A 16888-nucleotide genomic window follows, 5' to 3' on the forward strand; every position below is an offset into this window, starting at 1 on the left:
CGGGACTCGTGGCTAGCCAGGACGGCCGAGCGACTTCACTTTTGCTGAGAGTGACTGCGACTGCTGTCCTCCACTCAGCACACATCCTCCCCGATGCTCGGTCATGAAAAATAACTCATAATCCACTTCCATCCTTTATGTGACCCGAGGGTTGCGGGAGTGCTGGAGTCTTATCCCAGCTATCTTTGGGCAGGAGGCGGGCTGAACTCGCAACTTGTCGCCAGCCAATCGCAGAAAAAATAAGTCTCCAAGTTTTAAAATAGGAAGTTATTTTTAAATAATCCCTTTCTTTGTTTGTGGACCGGGAATTGGTTTTAGTCTGATAAGAAGTGAGGATCAATTGTCTTCTTTGGTTCCAATTTTTTTTTTTTTCTGCGTATCTGAACTCTAATGAATGTACGTACACGTGTATACCTGTGACACAGTCTACGACAGGCTAGCACATCTGCCTCCCAATTCTGAGGTTGCGGGTTCAAATCTGGCCTTACCTGTGTAGGGTTAGCGTGGCTCGCGGGACGTGCCTGATCGGGTGTTCTCCAGGTAGCCGGGTTTGCTCCCAATCCACAAAACACGCATGGTAGCTTGATGGAAGACTCAATTGGAAGTGAAAGTGAGGACAAAAGTTATTTGTTTTCATGTGCCCTGGCAGAGTGGAGCCTGCCTCATGTCCGATGATAACCGGGTTAGACCCAGCACTGGCACCTTGGTGAGGAAGCGTCTTTTCAGAAAACGGGTTGATGTGACGTTGCTGACCCCTTGTGGTCTTTCGGTGGTGTGGCGGCCCCACGTCCAACTGTCCGAATGGGATGAAGAAAATATGATCAAAAAAAAAAACAACAACAACAACGTCGCATACGAATGCTAATCCAATTTAAATATACTCGAGTAATTCAAATTTGGATTTTATTTTTCCGAACTTGAGTACGGCTGCGCGCGCACGTTGCTTCTAGGCAAGTGACGATCGACAGGGACGCGCGTCACTGATCCTCTTACAAGCGTGCACGGCAGATGCGCGTTCACGTTGATGAAGAGGAAGAAGTGCTTGAAGGTACGAGACGTCGAAGTACGACGTGACGCCTTAACTTGGAAGCTTCACGTTTCCCGTTTGTCACCGTCACCAACAAATGTTATGCTTCTGTGAAAACTTAGGAACGTCATGTGGACGCTGACTGACGACGAGAAGCTTGGCGTGGGTGAGTGGGCCGCTCGCGCACGCGCTGTAACAAGCTCGGAAAAGTTCCAAGAGTGTGAAGACAAAATGCTAAAAGTGCGAACGTCAACCAGAGTCTTGCCTCTTACGTGACGATGATGGGCTCTTTGAAGTCGCTGTGGTTTGTTGTGATGCTAAATTGTGGTGACGTCATGTGTTGCTGGGAATTTGAAAAAATGATTGACAGATGAGGCACTGATCCCATGTCAAAACGCACACAGTGCAGCACGGATAAAAGCAGCTTTTCATCAATCCCCCCACCCCCAGACAGACACACACGTTGGAGAATGCAAATGAGGTTACATTCATTGCATGAAGTCAACAAGTGACAAATCATATTAATCTCAATCAATCTCAAGTTGCTAGAAGACAACAACCATGAAAAGTACAGCGTTTGGGTGTGCGGGTGTGCGGGAGCCCGTCGAATCCAGCTGGGTGTTCCATGTCGTCACGGCAATGTTGCCGCTCATCAAATACTCCAAACAAAAAATGGTTTCATTTGCGGGGGTGACGTTATGAAATGATGGACAGCATACATTTCTTTTACAGTTTCTTTAAAGTTGTATTTCAACATCCACATTGTACAAGCGTTTACCTTGTCAATACTGACTGATTTTAAACATCATCAATAGTTCACCTCCAGACGTTCTTATTTCAAGTGGAATGTTTTTCCAGATCTGTCGTAGCCACAGAAGCTTGCTCTAGCAAGATGAAGGTGATCACCAGCCTATTGAAATGTGTTTCTCTTTCCAGCGTGAAAGTATCTTGTTTACTTTGGGCATCTGTGTGTTTGTGTGTGTCCAGATGGTTCGACGCTCTGAAAGTAGATCACCGGGCTAAGCCGTTGGAACACACGTGCGTGTGCGTGTGCGATCGCGGGCCGACTGCCCCGGCACTTGCTGCATGCGTGCGTGCGTTGTCGCTTTTTGAGAGTCAAAATTGGGACAGGGAATTTCTGCAGTAGCATCTTCATTTTTGTCCATTGAAAAAGAAAAAGGAGTGCGACTTGTCTTTTTGCTTTGACACGCACGCACGACTTTATCGTCGGCACGCTGCATGCACCCTGCTGAGATAAGTGGGAAAAGGCCTTTTTTGGACAAAGAAACACAATTTGTGTGTCTTGTCCTTCGGCAAAACCATGGAACCTCTGGTTCCCCTTCCAGGAAACCCATGTTAAGAACTACTGCAGTAAACCAATGTGATGCATTACTTTGAATTTGGGATGTTTTCAACTTACGTCAAATTGCCCTTTGTTTTCATGTGTTCGTGAGCACAATTTATTAGTTGAGTGTAGCTGAGATCGAGAGAGAAATTTGGAAATGTGTGTTAGGGGGGGAAAAAAAAAAAAAATCCTGCCAGAAGCTGCTGAGGCAAAGAGGGGGGAAAAAAGCCGAGTGAGTGAGTGAGTGAGTGCTTCAGGCGACTGTTAAAAAAAATTTAATCACATCAACTTACTGACCTGGATAATACGCTTGTGTGTGTGTGTGTGTGTGTACGAGTGTGAGGATGAATGTGTGTGTGTGTGTACGAGTGTGAGGATGAATGTGTACCCATGTGACCAGTGTGTGTGTGTGTGCGCGCACGTGTGTGTTTTGCGTAGCGATGGTCGGGACATGCGTTTTCCATCGCGGCAGCGCACCTTGACTTTTAAAATGTTAGGAGCGGCATCGCTGTAGGGTCAGACAGCGCATCCGAAAAGGCAGCGGTGCCAAATTCATTTTTGTCAAGGGCCACATTGTGGTTATGATTTCCTTCGGAGGTCTGTTACGACTGTGAACCCGTCTAAATTTAAGATGGCCACATATTATTACACACCGTACAAATTAATTGATAACTTGTTTTGAAATCAGAAGCCAGTAAAATATTGCTTGTTCTGCTACTAATGGATTTCATTTCAAAGCACACTTTTTTTGATGTTATTAAAAGTAAAGACAATTTGCAGCTTCGGTATTTTAGAAAGGTACATAAGGTCCGCATACTTGATTTGCTTTCACGAGCCACTTTAAATGATACAAGGCCCCCAGGCCTTGAGTTTGACACCTGTGCAATAAGCAGAGGGATTTCACAGCGCTACGTGAAAATAGAAGACTACTCAGTGGCTACACCTAAGTGGATGTGCCGATATGCCGGCCGTACCAGTGAGGGTAACGTCGGCTTCAAAGGCAGTCCGTGGACATTGAAAACAAAAACGGCAGGCAAGCACGTGCTCCTCCTCGAGAAGATTTGAAAAAATAGCCCCAAAGTAGAAATTTTCCTACGAAAGGTTAATTCAATTTCTGTCCCACGGGATTGTGAGGAACCAAATGCAGCATCGTATGCAGCCATCTTCATGTAGATTTTTGTTGTTTACAAACATGAAATGCGCTGTCCTACTAGGTTCCCATTACCATTTCATTATGGATTTATTTTGTGCTTGTTAAGTCTGGGTTTCGATGTACAACTGGTGCATAGTTTAGTTTGTGCAAAAACAAACTGTACTGCAGATAACTTTCACGTTTTTCCAACTTCAACCGGCTCCCTGAATGCCCACATCAAACTTGTGGTGTTGAGTACCTCCGCATTAGCCTTACTATAAAAAGAGACACAAGTCACGAAAGACAGAGCTGCTTTCTTCATGTAGCAACGTCTCATTCTGACCCAAATGCAAAGGACAAGATGTGCAGACGTTCTACTCAATCATTCACTGGCGAAACACAACCTCGCCATCAGGATTTTGAGCCTTTCTCGGCCGGTTCAGTTCAGCTCCTTGATCTTAACAGATCGATACGAAGGCCGCATAAAATGCAAATGGATTTGATTGCAATTGTTGGTGAAATCCAATGCGTTGGGGGGAAAAACCATTAAGAAGGGAAATAAACACTATGCAATAACCCTCTCGGTGTAGGTTTGACCTTTTAACGGGTAATCGCGGCTCATTTATGTTTACGAACGATGGCCGAGGGGAAAAAGCTCTTCGTGGGGCGGGAGGTTCTGTTCCAGGAGTAGGAGCCTCCTGCCAGAGGGGAGCAGCTCAAATACTTTGCGTTCAGGATGTATACGGGTAGCTGTAATTGCACCTGCAAGGCTTTCTCTCTAACATGCGTGGAAACTCATCCGCACACACGCACGTCTTCTTTATCCCTTGTTGTTGTTGTTGCTGCACAGCGATCTTCACCTTCCGGAGTTGCGTCCCTCACACGTTAACGTTGGAGCTTGGTGAGACCGTTCACATCGTGGAGAAATGCGACGGTAACGCTCAACTCTGAACAAAGACAATCATTATCCCGCCACACACACACACACACACACACAATTGTTTTTATCTTACATAGTAATGAACATCAGTCACATTTTTTGCTTTGTAATTTTCTTTTTTTTAAAGGACAAACATCCATTTTTTTTTTTTTTAGGGTGGTTCCGAGGATTCTCTAGCAGGAGGTCAAATATCAAAGTAAGAAAGTGGCATCTGCTATCCTTATCCTTTTTACTTGACTGTATTCTTATCCTCTGTATTTATGGTCCTTGTAAATTTCTTTTGAAACGTGTTCATCTAAAGTCCTTAAGTTTTGTATTTTTTCACTATTTGCACTTTTTTGTCTCGCTCTTACTGCAGGGAATCTTCCCATGCAGCTACATTCATCTGAAGAAATGCACCGTCACCACTAAAGGGTATGGCCACTACTAATAATTACAAACCATACAAATACTACCATGACCATGAAGTACCGGTAATGAGAGAAATAGATTTTGATTTCTTTTGGTCTTTGGTCATGATCTGATGGCTAGCAAGGGACATCGTAAGTGGCAATGCAAATGAAATCAGGGGACATCATTACAAAAAACATTAAATGTGACTGACACCATCGGTGACAAGCAAATATTTGTGGACCACAGGTCCCAACCTGACCCTGACGTAACCCTTTTGGAAAATAAGAAAGTTGATATCGTGCATTTTGGATTTTTTTTTTTTTTTTTTTCTATTTACATTGAACGCAATTGTTGTTACTATTTTCTCAGGCCTGACAAAGTTGTGGTGCCCGTTGAAGACGGGGTCGTTATTGAGGTGACGTCCACGCTTCGGGAATGGGCGTCGCTCTGGAAACAACTCTACGTGGTGTGTGGCTTCTCTGTCTCTTTTTTTTTTTTTTTTTGTAATTGCACTAAAAACGTCATCATCCCGATGTCATTTCCATATTTTTTTCAAATTGAGGGCATGCAATTGATCAATGTTAAAAATGAAAAAATGAATATCCTCCATCAGAGACATAAGGTGGATCTGTTCTTCAAAGTGGCTCACGTGATGTCAGAGCTGATGGAACTCAGGAGGCAGCTGACGGAAGCATCTCAGCTGACGCAGCAGCAGAAACGAGATCTCAAAAGACACGTGACTGCCAGGCTGGACTGGGGAAATGAGTGAGGGCACTCCCAAACACTCACACGCACACGCGTGCACTTTCGTCATTAGTGTGTGTGTGTGCGTGCGTGTGTGTGGGGTCAGACATTTAGGTTTGGACTTGGTGCCAAGAAAAGAGTTTGAGATGGTGGATGAAAATCAAATCAGTGTCTCTGATCTTTACAAGCTGGTGAGTTTGAACCAGTGAGCTTCACTTGAAGCAGAAATTGTTTGAATATTTACTCATATTTTCTTCTCAGCACCTCAGCAGCAGAAACAACGTTCAACAGAACTCCCAGGTTTGTCAGCTCTGCATTGACCACATTGAAAGCGCTAAAAGTTAACAGGTGGAAACTAAAAGAACTGGGAAGATTTACTCTGGTCGGACCGCAAAGTCCATTTGAAACGTTGGAGGAATTAGTCAACAAAGTCATTACACTGGAGCGTGTATTGGTTGCATGAAAGCGAAATTGACCCCTCCGTACAGGGCAATTAACCACGCCTCCTGAAGTGACGTCACGCCACGTGCGCCGACGTCAGACAAACAATTAGGAAAAATATCGGCGCAGCAAGAAAGGAATAGAGCGAAACTGTCCGTTTACCCGCTGATTTCTCACTGGCATTCTTAGCTAACAGTGAAATATCATTGAAAAGCAGACAGCAGGGTTCAATTATTTCAGCGAGGGGTATTTCAATGGTATTTGCATGCATATCGCCCGAGAAACCATCGATATTAGCGCGAGATCTTTCCGGAGTCAGAGGAAGACCGAGAAGCCACATAATAAAATATAATATATTATAACCCAAAGACGAAGTCGTCATTGACAGTTTCCTATTTTTGTGTTACATATCACACTTGTGTGCAGAATCTGTATATGTATCTGTATAGCCGTTTGTGAACCGCCGTACGAAGGAAAAGAAGAAGGCGAGGCCTGATTTACGAGTTGTTTCTCTCGTTTTCTTTGTGTCACGTCACGCGCTCCCCTCAATAATTATTCTTGAATTAGTGCCGAACCTACGCAAGTCCCGACCGAGTACGACAATCACTACTTTAGTGTGTCCTCAAACATCCTTCCTTCAGTCTCGGTGTCTCGGTGCGCGTCGAAGGCTTTTAGGACTGCTAGTCCGGATTAGCTTAGCTAATTAGCTGCGAACAACGGGACACGTTTGTGGAGTCAGATCATCGCAAAATATCGCTCAACACAGATCAAGTGTGACAATCATTCACACGTAGCTATGTTATGCAAGCGAAGAACTGCTAATTCATTTACCTGAGACATGTATTGAAAATCAAATATAGGGCATACCTTCGTGCTAACACAGTCCGGTTTAGCGTAGCCGCGGACAAAGGGACACGTTTGTCCAGTCAGATCATCGCAAAATATCGCTCAACACAGATCAAGTGTGTCAATCATTCACACTTAGCTATGTTATGCAAGCGAAGAACTGCTAATTCATTTATATGAGACATGTATTGAAAATCAAATTTCGGGTTTACCTTCGTGCAAACACATCTGTTCCGGTTGATGGATTCAGTTGATCATGCGGTCTTCTTCAAAGATTTATACATCAAAGACATTTTCCGTACTCGGTCTTCTGTTCCGGTTGATTTTAGATCGATTCAGTTGATGATGCGGTCTTCCACAAAGTTTGATCCATCGAAGGCATTTTTCGTACCGGGTCTTCGGTTTTGGAAAGGGTACGAATCGAACTCCACCAACTAGCCTTTCAGGATACCTGTCGTGACTATTACAAAGTCCGTGACTACACCTCTTAACCATATCTATTGTTAAAGAACCCAAATACGCGATAAAACGCCAACAGAAGCTATACCGGACCATCCAGCCAGCGTTGTCTGAGATTTGAGTCCGAGATTATGCAGATCTCTGGCTTCTGATTGGTCAGTGACGCGGATTGCGCAACATCCACGGAGGGGTCAATTGATTTGGTAAATTGGTTCCCCTTCCGGGTCGGCGTCATCGCCTTCATAGTGTGATCAAGAAATTAACTTTGTCTTGTAAAAGGGGACCACATCTTTTGTTAAATGTATAACATTCACGAAAAAGGAACGACACACCGTTTAGGATTTCGTCTCCAAAATTGCAAGGTTTCTACACGTTAAAAATGAGCCTTTCCCATTTACAGAGGTGACGCACACCGTGACAGGCGGTTCCATTTTAGATGGAATCTACATCAAAACATAGCTAATAAAACTACAAACTACAAGGAAAAAAAGACATCAAGGAAATCAGGCTTGCGGACGTATGTGGCTGCTTGTTTAGGAGCAAAGTGTTTTACCGTTTCATTCGTAACCCTAACCGTTGAGACTTCACGTTGCGTCAATCTAGCAACTAAGCCAAATTAATTTTTGACCCTGGTTTTGTCCCCGCTAGCAGGTATTGCATTGTGTGACTTGCGCTCGCAGATGGGAGTGGTCAGGTTTGCTTGAGACGGGGAAAAAAAGGGAACAAACGCAAAGCCAACCAACAAGCGGCCCTGGGTGAAAATGGTCGGGCGTCCCGTTAGGACTTGTTCTTGTTTTGTGGCTCGCTGGCAACTTCACAGCAATCGTGCTCGGCTAGGAGTGCTACCCGGAGATGTAGTTGTAAGTTTTTCGCAATCACTGATCACTACCGATCAGGGAGTTTAAAAAAAAGCAAACCGGTGACCCACCAGCACACGTCCCCCATTTTCTCATTGGAATTTAGTCAGCGCGATCCACGGTCTTGTCGTCCCTACAAGATAAATCCCAATGATGGTAAAAAATATGAATGCGGTGGTATCGGAATACAAGGTTTTATTGCAGCCGTTTGACATTGTGCAATCATGAAAAAGCAAATTTGTCTTGCAGTCTGAGCCGCGCATTACGTGCGGTCTCTCAGCCGCCTTGTCTCTCCCATTGCACTGTTTTTTTCTTTCCCCCATCAATTTGCCTGTCAGATATTTATATTACCATGTCAAAAGACACAAAAAAACCAATAAATTCTACTGTATAAAATCAAACTAGCTTTTACGTTCCGATATACTGTGCACGAGGGCGACGTGAAGTAAATGTCTTTTTCGGAGCCAATCAATGTCATTGATGGGATTGATGACTTATGATATCAAGACCAGCAAAAAATACCAATTACGGGGTTCGGCTCATAAGGGATAGGCCAGTCAAATTGGCGTAAAGTCTTGTATGTACCATTTGCACTCTGATACTTTGATAAATAAGCGAGGCACACTAAGCTTCAGATTGATTTGCAACGAATATCCGTGTGCGCCTCCTTGCTCACGTACAGGAGGCACAAGGAGGTGAGGAATGTGTCATGGTTTTGGGAATCGCTACCTCAACGTTCAGATGACCCAAATTCAAGACACAGGCAATGACCACTGACATTGCCTGTCATGTCTTGCTCGAAAAATGAACGCGTGCGTTTGCTTTATCCCATGTTTTGTGTGATTCACTGTGATGACCTGTCGACTAATTTAAACCGGAACCAGAAGAACGGTGTCGGCGACCTGTGCAGACTGCCGGTAGCGCATCACCTTCTTATCAACTTGAAGAGTTTCACCAACAACATCGGTGAAGACAGCGACGTCTTCATCTGGCTCTACGACTCAAGGGAGGGGAAAAGCATCAGGTTGGCTTTTGGCTCCGTGACAAAGAATATGCTTGCCCCAAGTGATGGGTGTAAAGATCTGCCAATTTCTTGTCCTTCAGCGAAAAGTTCTTGGTTAGACTTAACAAAAACGGAGGGGCAAAGAATCCAGAGAAATTGGACAGGCTGTGGGCTCTTTTTACGGTAAAGACTCCGTTAGGGTCCGCCCTTTGCTTGAATCATCCTTGTCACGAAAAGTCGGTTGTAACGTTGTGTGTGTGTGTGTGTGTGTGTGTGTGTGTGTGGTGTGTGTGTGTGTGTGTGTGTAGGATTTGAGCAACAAAGATATGAAGAGAGAGCTACACATCGTCGCACAGGTGATTCGCACAGGTAATAATAATGAAAAAAAAAAAACCCTAACATTTGACAATTGTGACTTTGTCAATGGAAAAGGATGTCAACTATGTTGAACAACATCCACAATCTCCCTGTTGCAGGGAGAATGTTGCCGAACGATCACAAAAAAGGTCCACCGCACGTTCGATACCGACGCCCTTACGGCTGCGGTGTTCTTGCCATGTGCGATGTCCTGCAAACCATTTCTGAACTAAAAGAAGAACGAGACTTTGTCCTCAAAGTCTACATGTGAGTGCCCCTCGACCCACCCAATTTGTGGACATTAGTTGTACTTAACGTTCTATCTGCAGGTGTAACGAGAGCGAATGGTACCAGATCCATGAGAATATCATCCGGAAGTCCAGTACCAAATACTCAGCGCCTGGAAACAACTACGGTATGACGTTCATCTTTGAAATTTTCTAAAGATATTCCACTAAGCGTCGGGGTCGGTGTGAAGTTGGATTTTGGAGGAGCAGTGAGAATAGCAGCTTGACACCCTCCGCTGGGTCCTTTTTCTGGATTTTGAGAAGCCGTTGGACCGTGTCCCCTGATGTGTCCTCACTCCTCCATGGAGCACCAAACCCCGGAATATGGAATGTTCAGTCCTTGAGCGACTTGGGGTCAGAGTTTTTTTTTTTTTTTTTGAAAGGGAGATTTTCCTTGGCCCCGAGGCCGACCGAGTGCTTGATCATGTTAGGGTTCAGTTGGTTTTCTTATCGTAACCAGTCAAAAAATAACTCGTTCATTGAACTTGGTCAAAAAAATCATGGAAAGAATTTCCACACATTGAAATTGTTTTCTTCGATTATTGAGCAGTTTGGTTGGTTCATGAATGAATGAATGAATTCTCTTTTATGGTCCTCATACATCTTTACAATGAAACCGGAGCGCATCTCCTCCATCAGTGTGAAAATAAATACTAATCGATAAAAACACCTGGTTTGGAGCGGGCGCGCGGTGGCCGTTTGTCTGCTCCGAGTTCGGGCAAATATGCTCTGCCGTAGAGGCTGCTCTTTGACGGGTCCGCATCACCTCGGGGAGGGTGAGACCGTTCAGCGTGATCGGGCAGGTCCGGCCAACCCTCGCAGACCAAAACCCGCAGGCAGCCGTCACGTGAACAAACGTACCACTCCCAGAATGCGGCTCTGCCCTTTTGAGCGGGCAAGAGGCCCTATGGGCTGCGGGGTCTGTCTGGGGTAACGACTGATTAGTTTGGCGCCCCGACGACACCCACGCCTGTCCAGTCTTACCCCTGACGTTCTGGCTGGTTATCCACTTGGCGTTGGAGTGCCACAACAATTGTCTGCTTATCCTTGCGTTCCAGTGGGAACACGGGCTGAGCTCGCAGAACTGCTGCCTCATATTCGTTACGAGGTGTTCCGTACGTGTCCCTTCGGTGGAGGCCTCATGGACTATCCGGGACACATTGGCTGTCACGGGGACACCTTGCGATTTTCCCCCCGCAACAAATGGGGGACGGAGGTCTGGGATTCCTTGACTGAGGTCATGCCCTGGCGACTCGACGCCAAATAAGCCACATAAGATGGCTGAAAGCGCAGCTATCCCTCCAGAGCAGAATCTTGCCTCCATGCGTCTTCCTCTCGTTTTCTCTGTATCTGAAGCTTGTCCTCCATGTTTGTACCTTCAACTGGCTGACATTTAAATGGTGTTCCACGTGTTCTTGCAGGTCTCATCATTTCATTGCAGCTGTTGCACGGCGATTTGGAGGAGCTCCGTCGTGAAAACAAATGGTTGTTAAGCGGAAGCGTGGCCGTCACACGCAAGCTTGGCTTCCCTGACGTCATCATGCCCGGTGAGCTTGTGCTGTTCGTGGTTGTGACAAAATGGTCGTTTGAGTTGAGCATCATATGTCGTTTGCGTGGACAGGCGACATGCGAAACGACTTATACTTGACACTGGAGCGAGGAGAATTTGAAAGAGGAGGAAAAAGTGTTCCGAAGAACATCGAAGTCGCCCTCTACGTGCTCTATGCTGATGGAGAAATTGTACAGGTTGGTTAGCGCCCGTCATTGTGTGTCCAGCGGTCAAGATCATGTGTACTGAGTTACCAGTAGGTAATAGTAGCTAGGTAGTAGTTCTTGACAACTTTTGTGCTTCATTAAATAGGGGTCATCGTCAATGAGATTTTTTTCTCAGCAAAGAATATTTTCCTCATTTATTGTTCCTCCCCCCAAAAAAATCACAAGAATCAAACAGTTTTTGTTCTAGTCATCCAAACCAAGAAGTCCTACTAACAAGTAGGAAAATATGTATGTAAGAATTCAAATAAATGGATTACAATGCAAGCTCGTGACAAAAAGGAGAGAAAGGGAAAATGTGGCTTAAATTAAAGTTCATGTGGAGCCAGGATGATGCTAAAGTCATAGCGACGATGGGAATACAAAAAGTAGCTAACAGTAAATGTAAGCCTGAGCCGATCAAAACAAAGAACAGAGAGGTTACGGTACAACAAATGAGTATAATCTGGTGTCATTCCGTCGCCATGCTGCCTGGAGAACAAAACAAAAAAATAAAAAGAGCCTTTTTATCACCATCGTCCAATTATACACTCGTGAAATCTCCGAGCAGGCTCGGAAAGAAGGTGCAGAAAGATTCGTCTTGGTGTCCAATAATCATTGTGTTTTTTTGAAGAAGAAGAAAGAATGCTAATATCATTTGTGAGATGACAGAAATGTTGATCTTGTGGTGCAGGACTGCATCAATCTGGGTTGCGGTGAGACCAACGTGTCAGAGCATCGCTCATTTGTGCTGTACCACAACAACAGCCCCCGATGGAGTGAGGCCATCAAACTTCCCATTCCTATTGACCAATTCCGAGGCTCCCATCTTCGCTTCGAGTTCCGACATTGTTCCAGTGAGAAGGACACGCCCGTTTCATTACATTTTTTTTCCACTCCGACCACGTTTCTATTGTCAGCTCGTTTTCTCTCTGCTTCATGAAGCCAAGGACAAAGGAGACAAAAAACTCTTTGGTTTTTCTTTCACGCCACTGATGAGGGACGACGGGACCACACTGTCTGATCAGAGCCATGAACTGTTCGTTTACAAGGTGTGTGTGTGTGTGTGTGTGGTGTGTGTGTGTGTGTGTGTGTCCCAAGATGTTTCTGTGGTTCTGCTGTTGATGGGAATCTTTTGCTGTGCCCCCAGTGTGACGAGAACACCACTTTCTGTAACCCCAGCCTCTATCTGGCCTTGGCCTGCTGCAAAGACCACTTGAACCTCGGCGGTCCCAGCGTGGCCTTTCAACGCAGCACAAGGGAAACTTTCTGGATCTGCACCCAGCTTTCATCTACCAAGCTTACCCAGAATGGTAGACAAGGCGTTGAGGTCTCTCTTTAATCCATGTCACTTATTTGAATTGTCAAATGTCGCGATCTTCTAGTGGACCTTCTGGCTCTGCTCAAGTGGAAAACTCATCCCGACCGAGTCGGTGACATCCTCAGTCGTCTTCGACACGTCAGCGGAGAGGAAATCGTCAAGGTGAAGGACATCAGCTCCTTTTTCCATCTCTGCTGTCGACTTTTGTCTGACTTTCCTATTTACCACTTGGCGTATGATTTTAATGCCCTTTTGATATGTCTCTGGATGCAAATGTGTCCTTTGTGATTTTTTTTTTTTTTTTTTTCAATCTGAGGAAAGTGCATGAATTCTAGCAGGTAACTCTTGGCATAGGGTTAGGGTTAGGGTTAGCACTTGCACAGCACAGGCACTTGCCTGGCGGCCCGGCTGAGCACAGCCCGAAAGGGTAACGCGCTTTCACCTTCCCATATGCTCACCACCCGTTCGAGGGTGCTTAGTGGTCAAACTGAGACTTTGGCGTACAGAAGCTGGCTCTAGGGATGTGGAACATCGCATCTGTAGCAGGAAAGGAGCCCAAGGTGGTGTGTGACGTTGGGAAGTTCTCGTAGATATACTCAGGATCCCCTTCACATACAGGTACCAATGTTTTCGAGAGAAGTTGACTCTCTTCCACTCTGGGCTTGCCCACGGTGAGAGGGGCCGAGTAAGTATGGGGTATACTTATGGTCGCCCTGCTCTGTAGATAGCCTCCCTCCGCCTCTGGGTGGGGGTACAGGTCCCGAGGCCCACACAAACAGTTGTGTCTACGCACAGAATACTCACCCTTTTTGGAGTCCTTGGAAGAGGGTGCGGGAGAGCGCTCCCGCTGGGGACTGCATCATTTTGCTGGGAGATTTTGGGACTTCAATGTTCACGTGGGCAATGACAGTGAGACCTGGGAGGGAATGATTGCGAGGAATTCCCCCTGTCTCCTATCTCAAAGCGAGCCTGGTTCTGTTATTGGACTTCTTCCACCGAGGGTGTCCGGGCTCTCCCTTTTGGATAAGTTTAGAGGCTTGGTCACCCGAGAGAGGCTCAGAGTAGAGCCCCTGCTCTTCCGTGTCGAGAGGAGTCAGATGAGGTTGCTCGGGCTTCTCATGCGGATGCCACCTTCGTGCCGAGCTGGTGAGGCGTTCCGGGCATGTCCCACTGGGAGGGGACCCTGAGGATGACCTGGGAAACGCTGGAGGAGACTCCATCTCCAGTTGACCTGGGAATGCCTTGGGGTCTCACTGGAAGAGCTGGAGGAAGTGGCTGTGTAGACGGAAGTCTGGCCTTCCCTGCTAATGCTACTGACCTTGGATGGATGAAAATGTGTAAAAAAATGTTAGTTATGAATTAGACAATAATAATAAAGATTAAATATATTTTTTAGTTTCTTCAAGACATTCTGGACACATTGTTTAACATCCTGGATGACAACACGGACAAATATGGCCCTCTGGTCTTTCAGTCTCTGGTAAGAAGGAAACAAAATCCACACTTCTTTGTGCCTCTTACGTTTAGCAAGGAAATTAACATTTGCAGGTATTTCTTTTTTGTACAATATAAATTTTCTTCACCATTGTTTCAGGTCAGAGATATTGTTACGTTCATGTTGAAATAAAGTGGAAATCTTCGAGGAGTCTGTCAAATGTTTCTTTTTCTGACATTACCGAGATAACTGAGACTCGTTAGGACAGAATAGGAGGGGAAAAAATAACTTAATGTGACCTGTTTTCTGATGAACGGCACTGAACTGGCTTTTATCTCATTCTTTATCTCTGGCCTTTGGGCAACAACACTCAAGGAATCGGCAAAATCAGACAATTTTTCCAAAGTTTTCCAATGGAATGCTAATCCCAGAATTCCACACCAGGTTTTTGTCATCAATCTGCTGAGGGACGGCAAATATTTCCACTTCCGAGCCGTCATGGACACCTACATCCACAAACACTTTGCTGGGGCTTTGGCCTACAAGTGAGTGATGGTGTGTGCGTTAGTGTTTGTGCGTTTGAGCTTGTGCGAGTGCTCTTGACCAGCTTCCCTTGTGTGTCAGGGAGCTGATCCGATGTCTCAAGTGGTCTATGGAGCGCTCGGCCGAGGCGACGCGACAAGATCACATCCAGGATGTAATGCTGGTAAGACTGGGCCACTTAACCCATCATTACTCTGTACAAAAGTTCATTCAAATCCTCAGGACTGTTCTGGATTCATTGGTATAGAAACAAATAGGAAACTGAACGATGAAAGATAACCATTGTGTTTAAGTAAGAGAAACTTATGTTCAACGACCGAACAGGCCCTGGAGTATTTGTTCAAGTTCATCGTTCAGTCTCGGAGCCTTTACTCTCGCGCCACTTGCGGGATGGAGGAGGACCAGTTTCGCCGCAGCATCCAAGAACTTTTTCAGTCCATCCGCTTTGTTGTCAGTCTGGACCGGCCCACCTGTGAGACCGTCATCTTCACTCAGGTGGGCAGACCAATACTCATCTTGACCCGACTGAACACGGATGTTTGGAATTATTTAGAAAATGGGCTGGTCTGACTTTTGGTGTCCCTTCTTCCTCCTCTGCCATCAATCTCCTACAACTCTTTGTCAACACTTTTGTCCTACTGGCTCCTTTGTTATTCCTCGGGGTCGGGGGCTCCTCCCCTCTATTTACCCACACCCTCGGCCTTCAGCCCTGTCCAGGCCCGAGTCAGACCGGGCCACCTGCCCTAGGCCTGGTTGCTTACAGTGCTCAGGTGTTGAGCTGCAACACACTGCCGCTGCCGCCTCTGTCTGTAAGTACGGATCCAGTAGATGAGTGGACAATGGGCAGGTGGGAGGAAGGAAAGCACACAGCACCTTGCTTGTTCCACCACGCATGCACGCGCAAACAAACAAACAAACAAACAAACACGCTCGGTCTGGGAATGCTTGGCAATATCACTCATCCCACAACTGACACCAAAACTGTTGGCAGAAGAGACTCAAGAGCCCCCGTAGGGCCGCGTTGAACTAATTTACTTTTAGTCGCCGATATTGAAACATTTGCCTTTGGTGGAGCGAAAAGATGAAAAGATTAATCACTCCTAAAATGGCACAAAATGTTTTCTGTGGCCAAGAAGCCCAAGAAAGATGGCTCAATTTTAGCCACGCATGAAACGTTTGGCTTTGTACTGTTTCAGTCTTCTTGGTCAGTCCGCACCAAGAAGCCATGGACTTTTTCTCAATTGATGCAATGTTCGCCATCGATGAGCCTCAGAGACTGTGAAAGATGATTGACATTTTCATCGGATTACCTGAAATGTTTGCTATTGATGGGCCAAGAAAACTAAGATGATCAAATGTTTGGATTTCACATTGTCAACCGACATATTGGTGTGACCATTTGCAGGTCGCTGTGTTGAACTCTTTTCCAGCCATCTTTGATGAGCTGCTCCACATGTTTTCAGTCCAAGAAGTGGCAGAATTTGTGCGCAGCACTTTGGTCAGTTTGCCATCCATGCCTGAAATTCCAGGGCTTTCCATGGGTGCTGTGAAGCTGCAGTCCATAGCTCGTACAGTTGACAGCAGGCTCTTTTCTTTTCAAGGTGATTGTCTAACTGGAAACATAACTGCCATTCACAAACTGATGACTCTGCCCACGTCAACGCATTGTATGTGCGTGTGTGTGTGTGCGTGTGTGTGTGGTTTATCAGAGTCTCGTCAGATCCTACTTCCTGTGGTTCTTCATCACCTTCATCTTCATCTGAAGCATCAGAAAGAGCTGATAATGTGCTCTGGAGTTCTCACTTCTCTTTTCTCCATCATCAAGAGCAGCTCATTGGTAACAAACACACACAAAGATCAATAGAATTCTTCCCCAGATTCTGTGTCACAGGAAAAAAAAATTCTAAACTCGCAAGTTTTTGGGTTTTTTTTTTTTCGGATCGCAAAATGTTTATGGCAAGTTCAATCCAATCATTAGACACGATTCAATCAAATGACTTCAGTAC

The 16888-nt window shown here is 45.6% G+C and overlaps 1 protein-coding gene across 11 annotated transcripts in view; it reads left to right on the top strand.

Annotated features, from left to right (window-relative positions):
- Positions 1–945: 945 nt before the first annotated feature.
- The window catches only part of dock3 (dedicator of cytokinesis 3), a 40750-nt gene continuing 24807 nt past the window's right edge, over positions 946–16888 (top strand). For 5 of the 11 annotated variants that reach the window (XM_061833816.1, XM_061833818.1, XM_061833820.1 and 2 more), the window contains exons 1-27: positions 946–1048; positions 1150–1193; positions 4355–4438; positions 4600–4640; positions 4803–4858; positions 5207–5303; positions 5451–5602; positions 5688–5772; positions 5843–5881; positions 9069–9208; positions 9289–9370; positions 9496–9556; positions 9664–9811; positions 9874–9959; positions 11253–11378; positions 11453–11577; positions 12278–12440; positions 12529–12635; positions 12734–12896; positions 12969–13066; positions 14301–14384; positions 14784–14884; positions 14964–15045; positions 15207–15377; positions 15590–15691; positions 16288–16483; positions 16592–16719. In XM_061833816.1, the coding sequence (XP_061689800.1) occupies positions 1157–1193; positions 4355–4438; positions 4600–4640; positions 4803–4858; positions 5207–5303; positions 5451–5602; positions 5688–5772; positions 5843–5881; positions 9069–9208; positions 9289–9370; positions 9496–9556; positions 9664–9811; positions 9874–9959; positions 11253–11378; positions 11453–11577; positions 12278–12440; positions 12529–12635; positions 12734–12896; positions 12969–13066; positions 14301–14384; positions 14784–14884; positions 14964–15045; positions 15207–15377; positions 15590–15691; positions 16288–16483; positions 16592–16719 (2754 nt within the window). In that variant the 5' untranslated portion in view covers positions 946–1048; positions 1150–1156. The other 6 variants (XM_061833822.1, XM_061833826.1, XM_061833819.1 and 3 more) reach the window with 5 other exon arrangements.

The sequence above is a fragment of the Syngnathoides biaculeatus genome, chromosome 10 (assembly GCF_019802595.1).
Source record: "Syngnathoides biaculeatus isolate LvHL_M chromosome 10, ASM1980259v1, whole genome shotgun sequence".
Lineage (NCBI taxonomy): Eukaryota > Metazoa > Chordata > Actinopteri > Syngnathiformes > Syngnathidae > Syngnathoides > Syngnathoides biaculeatus.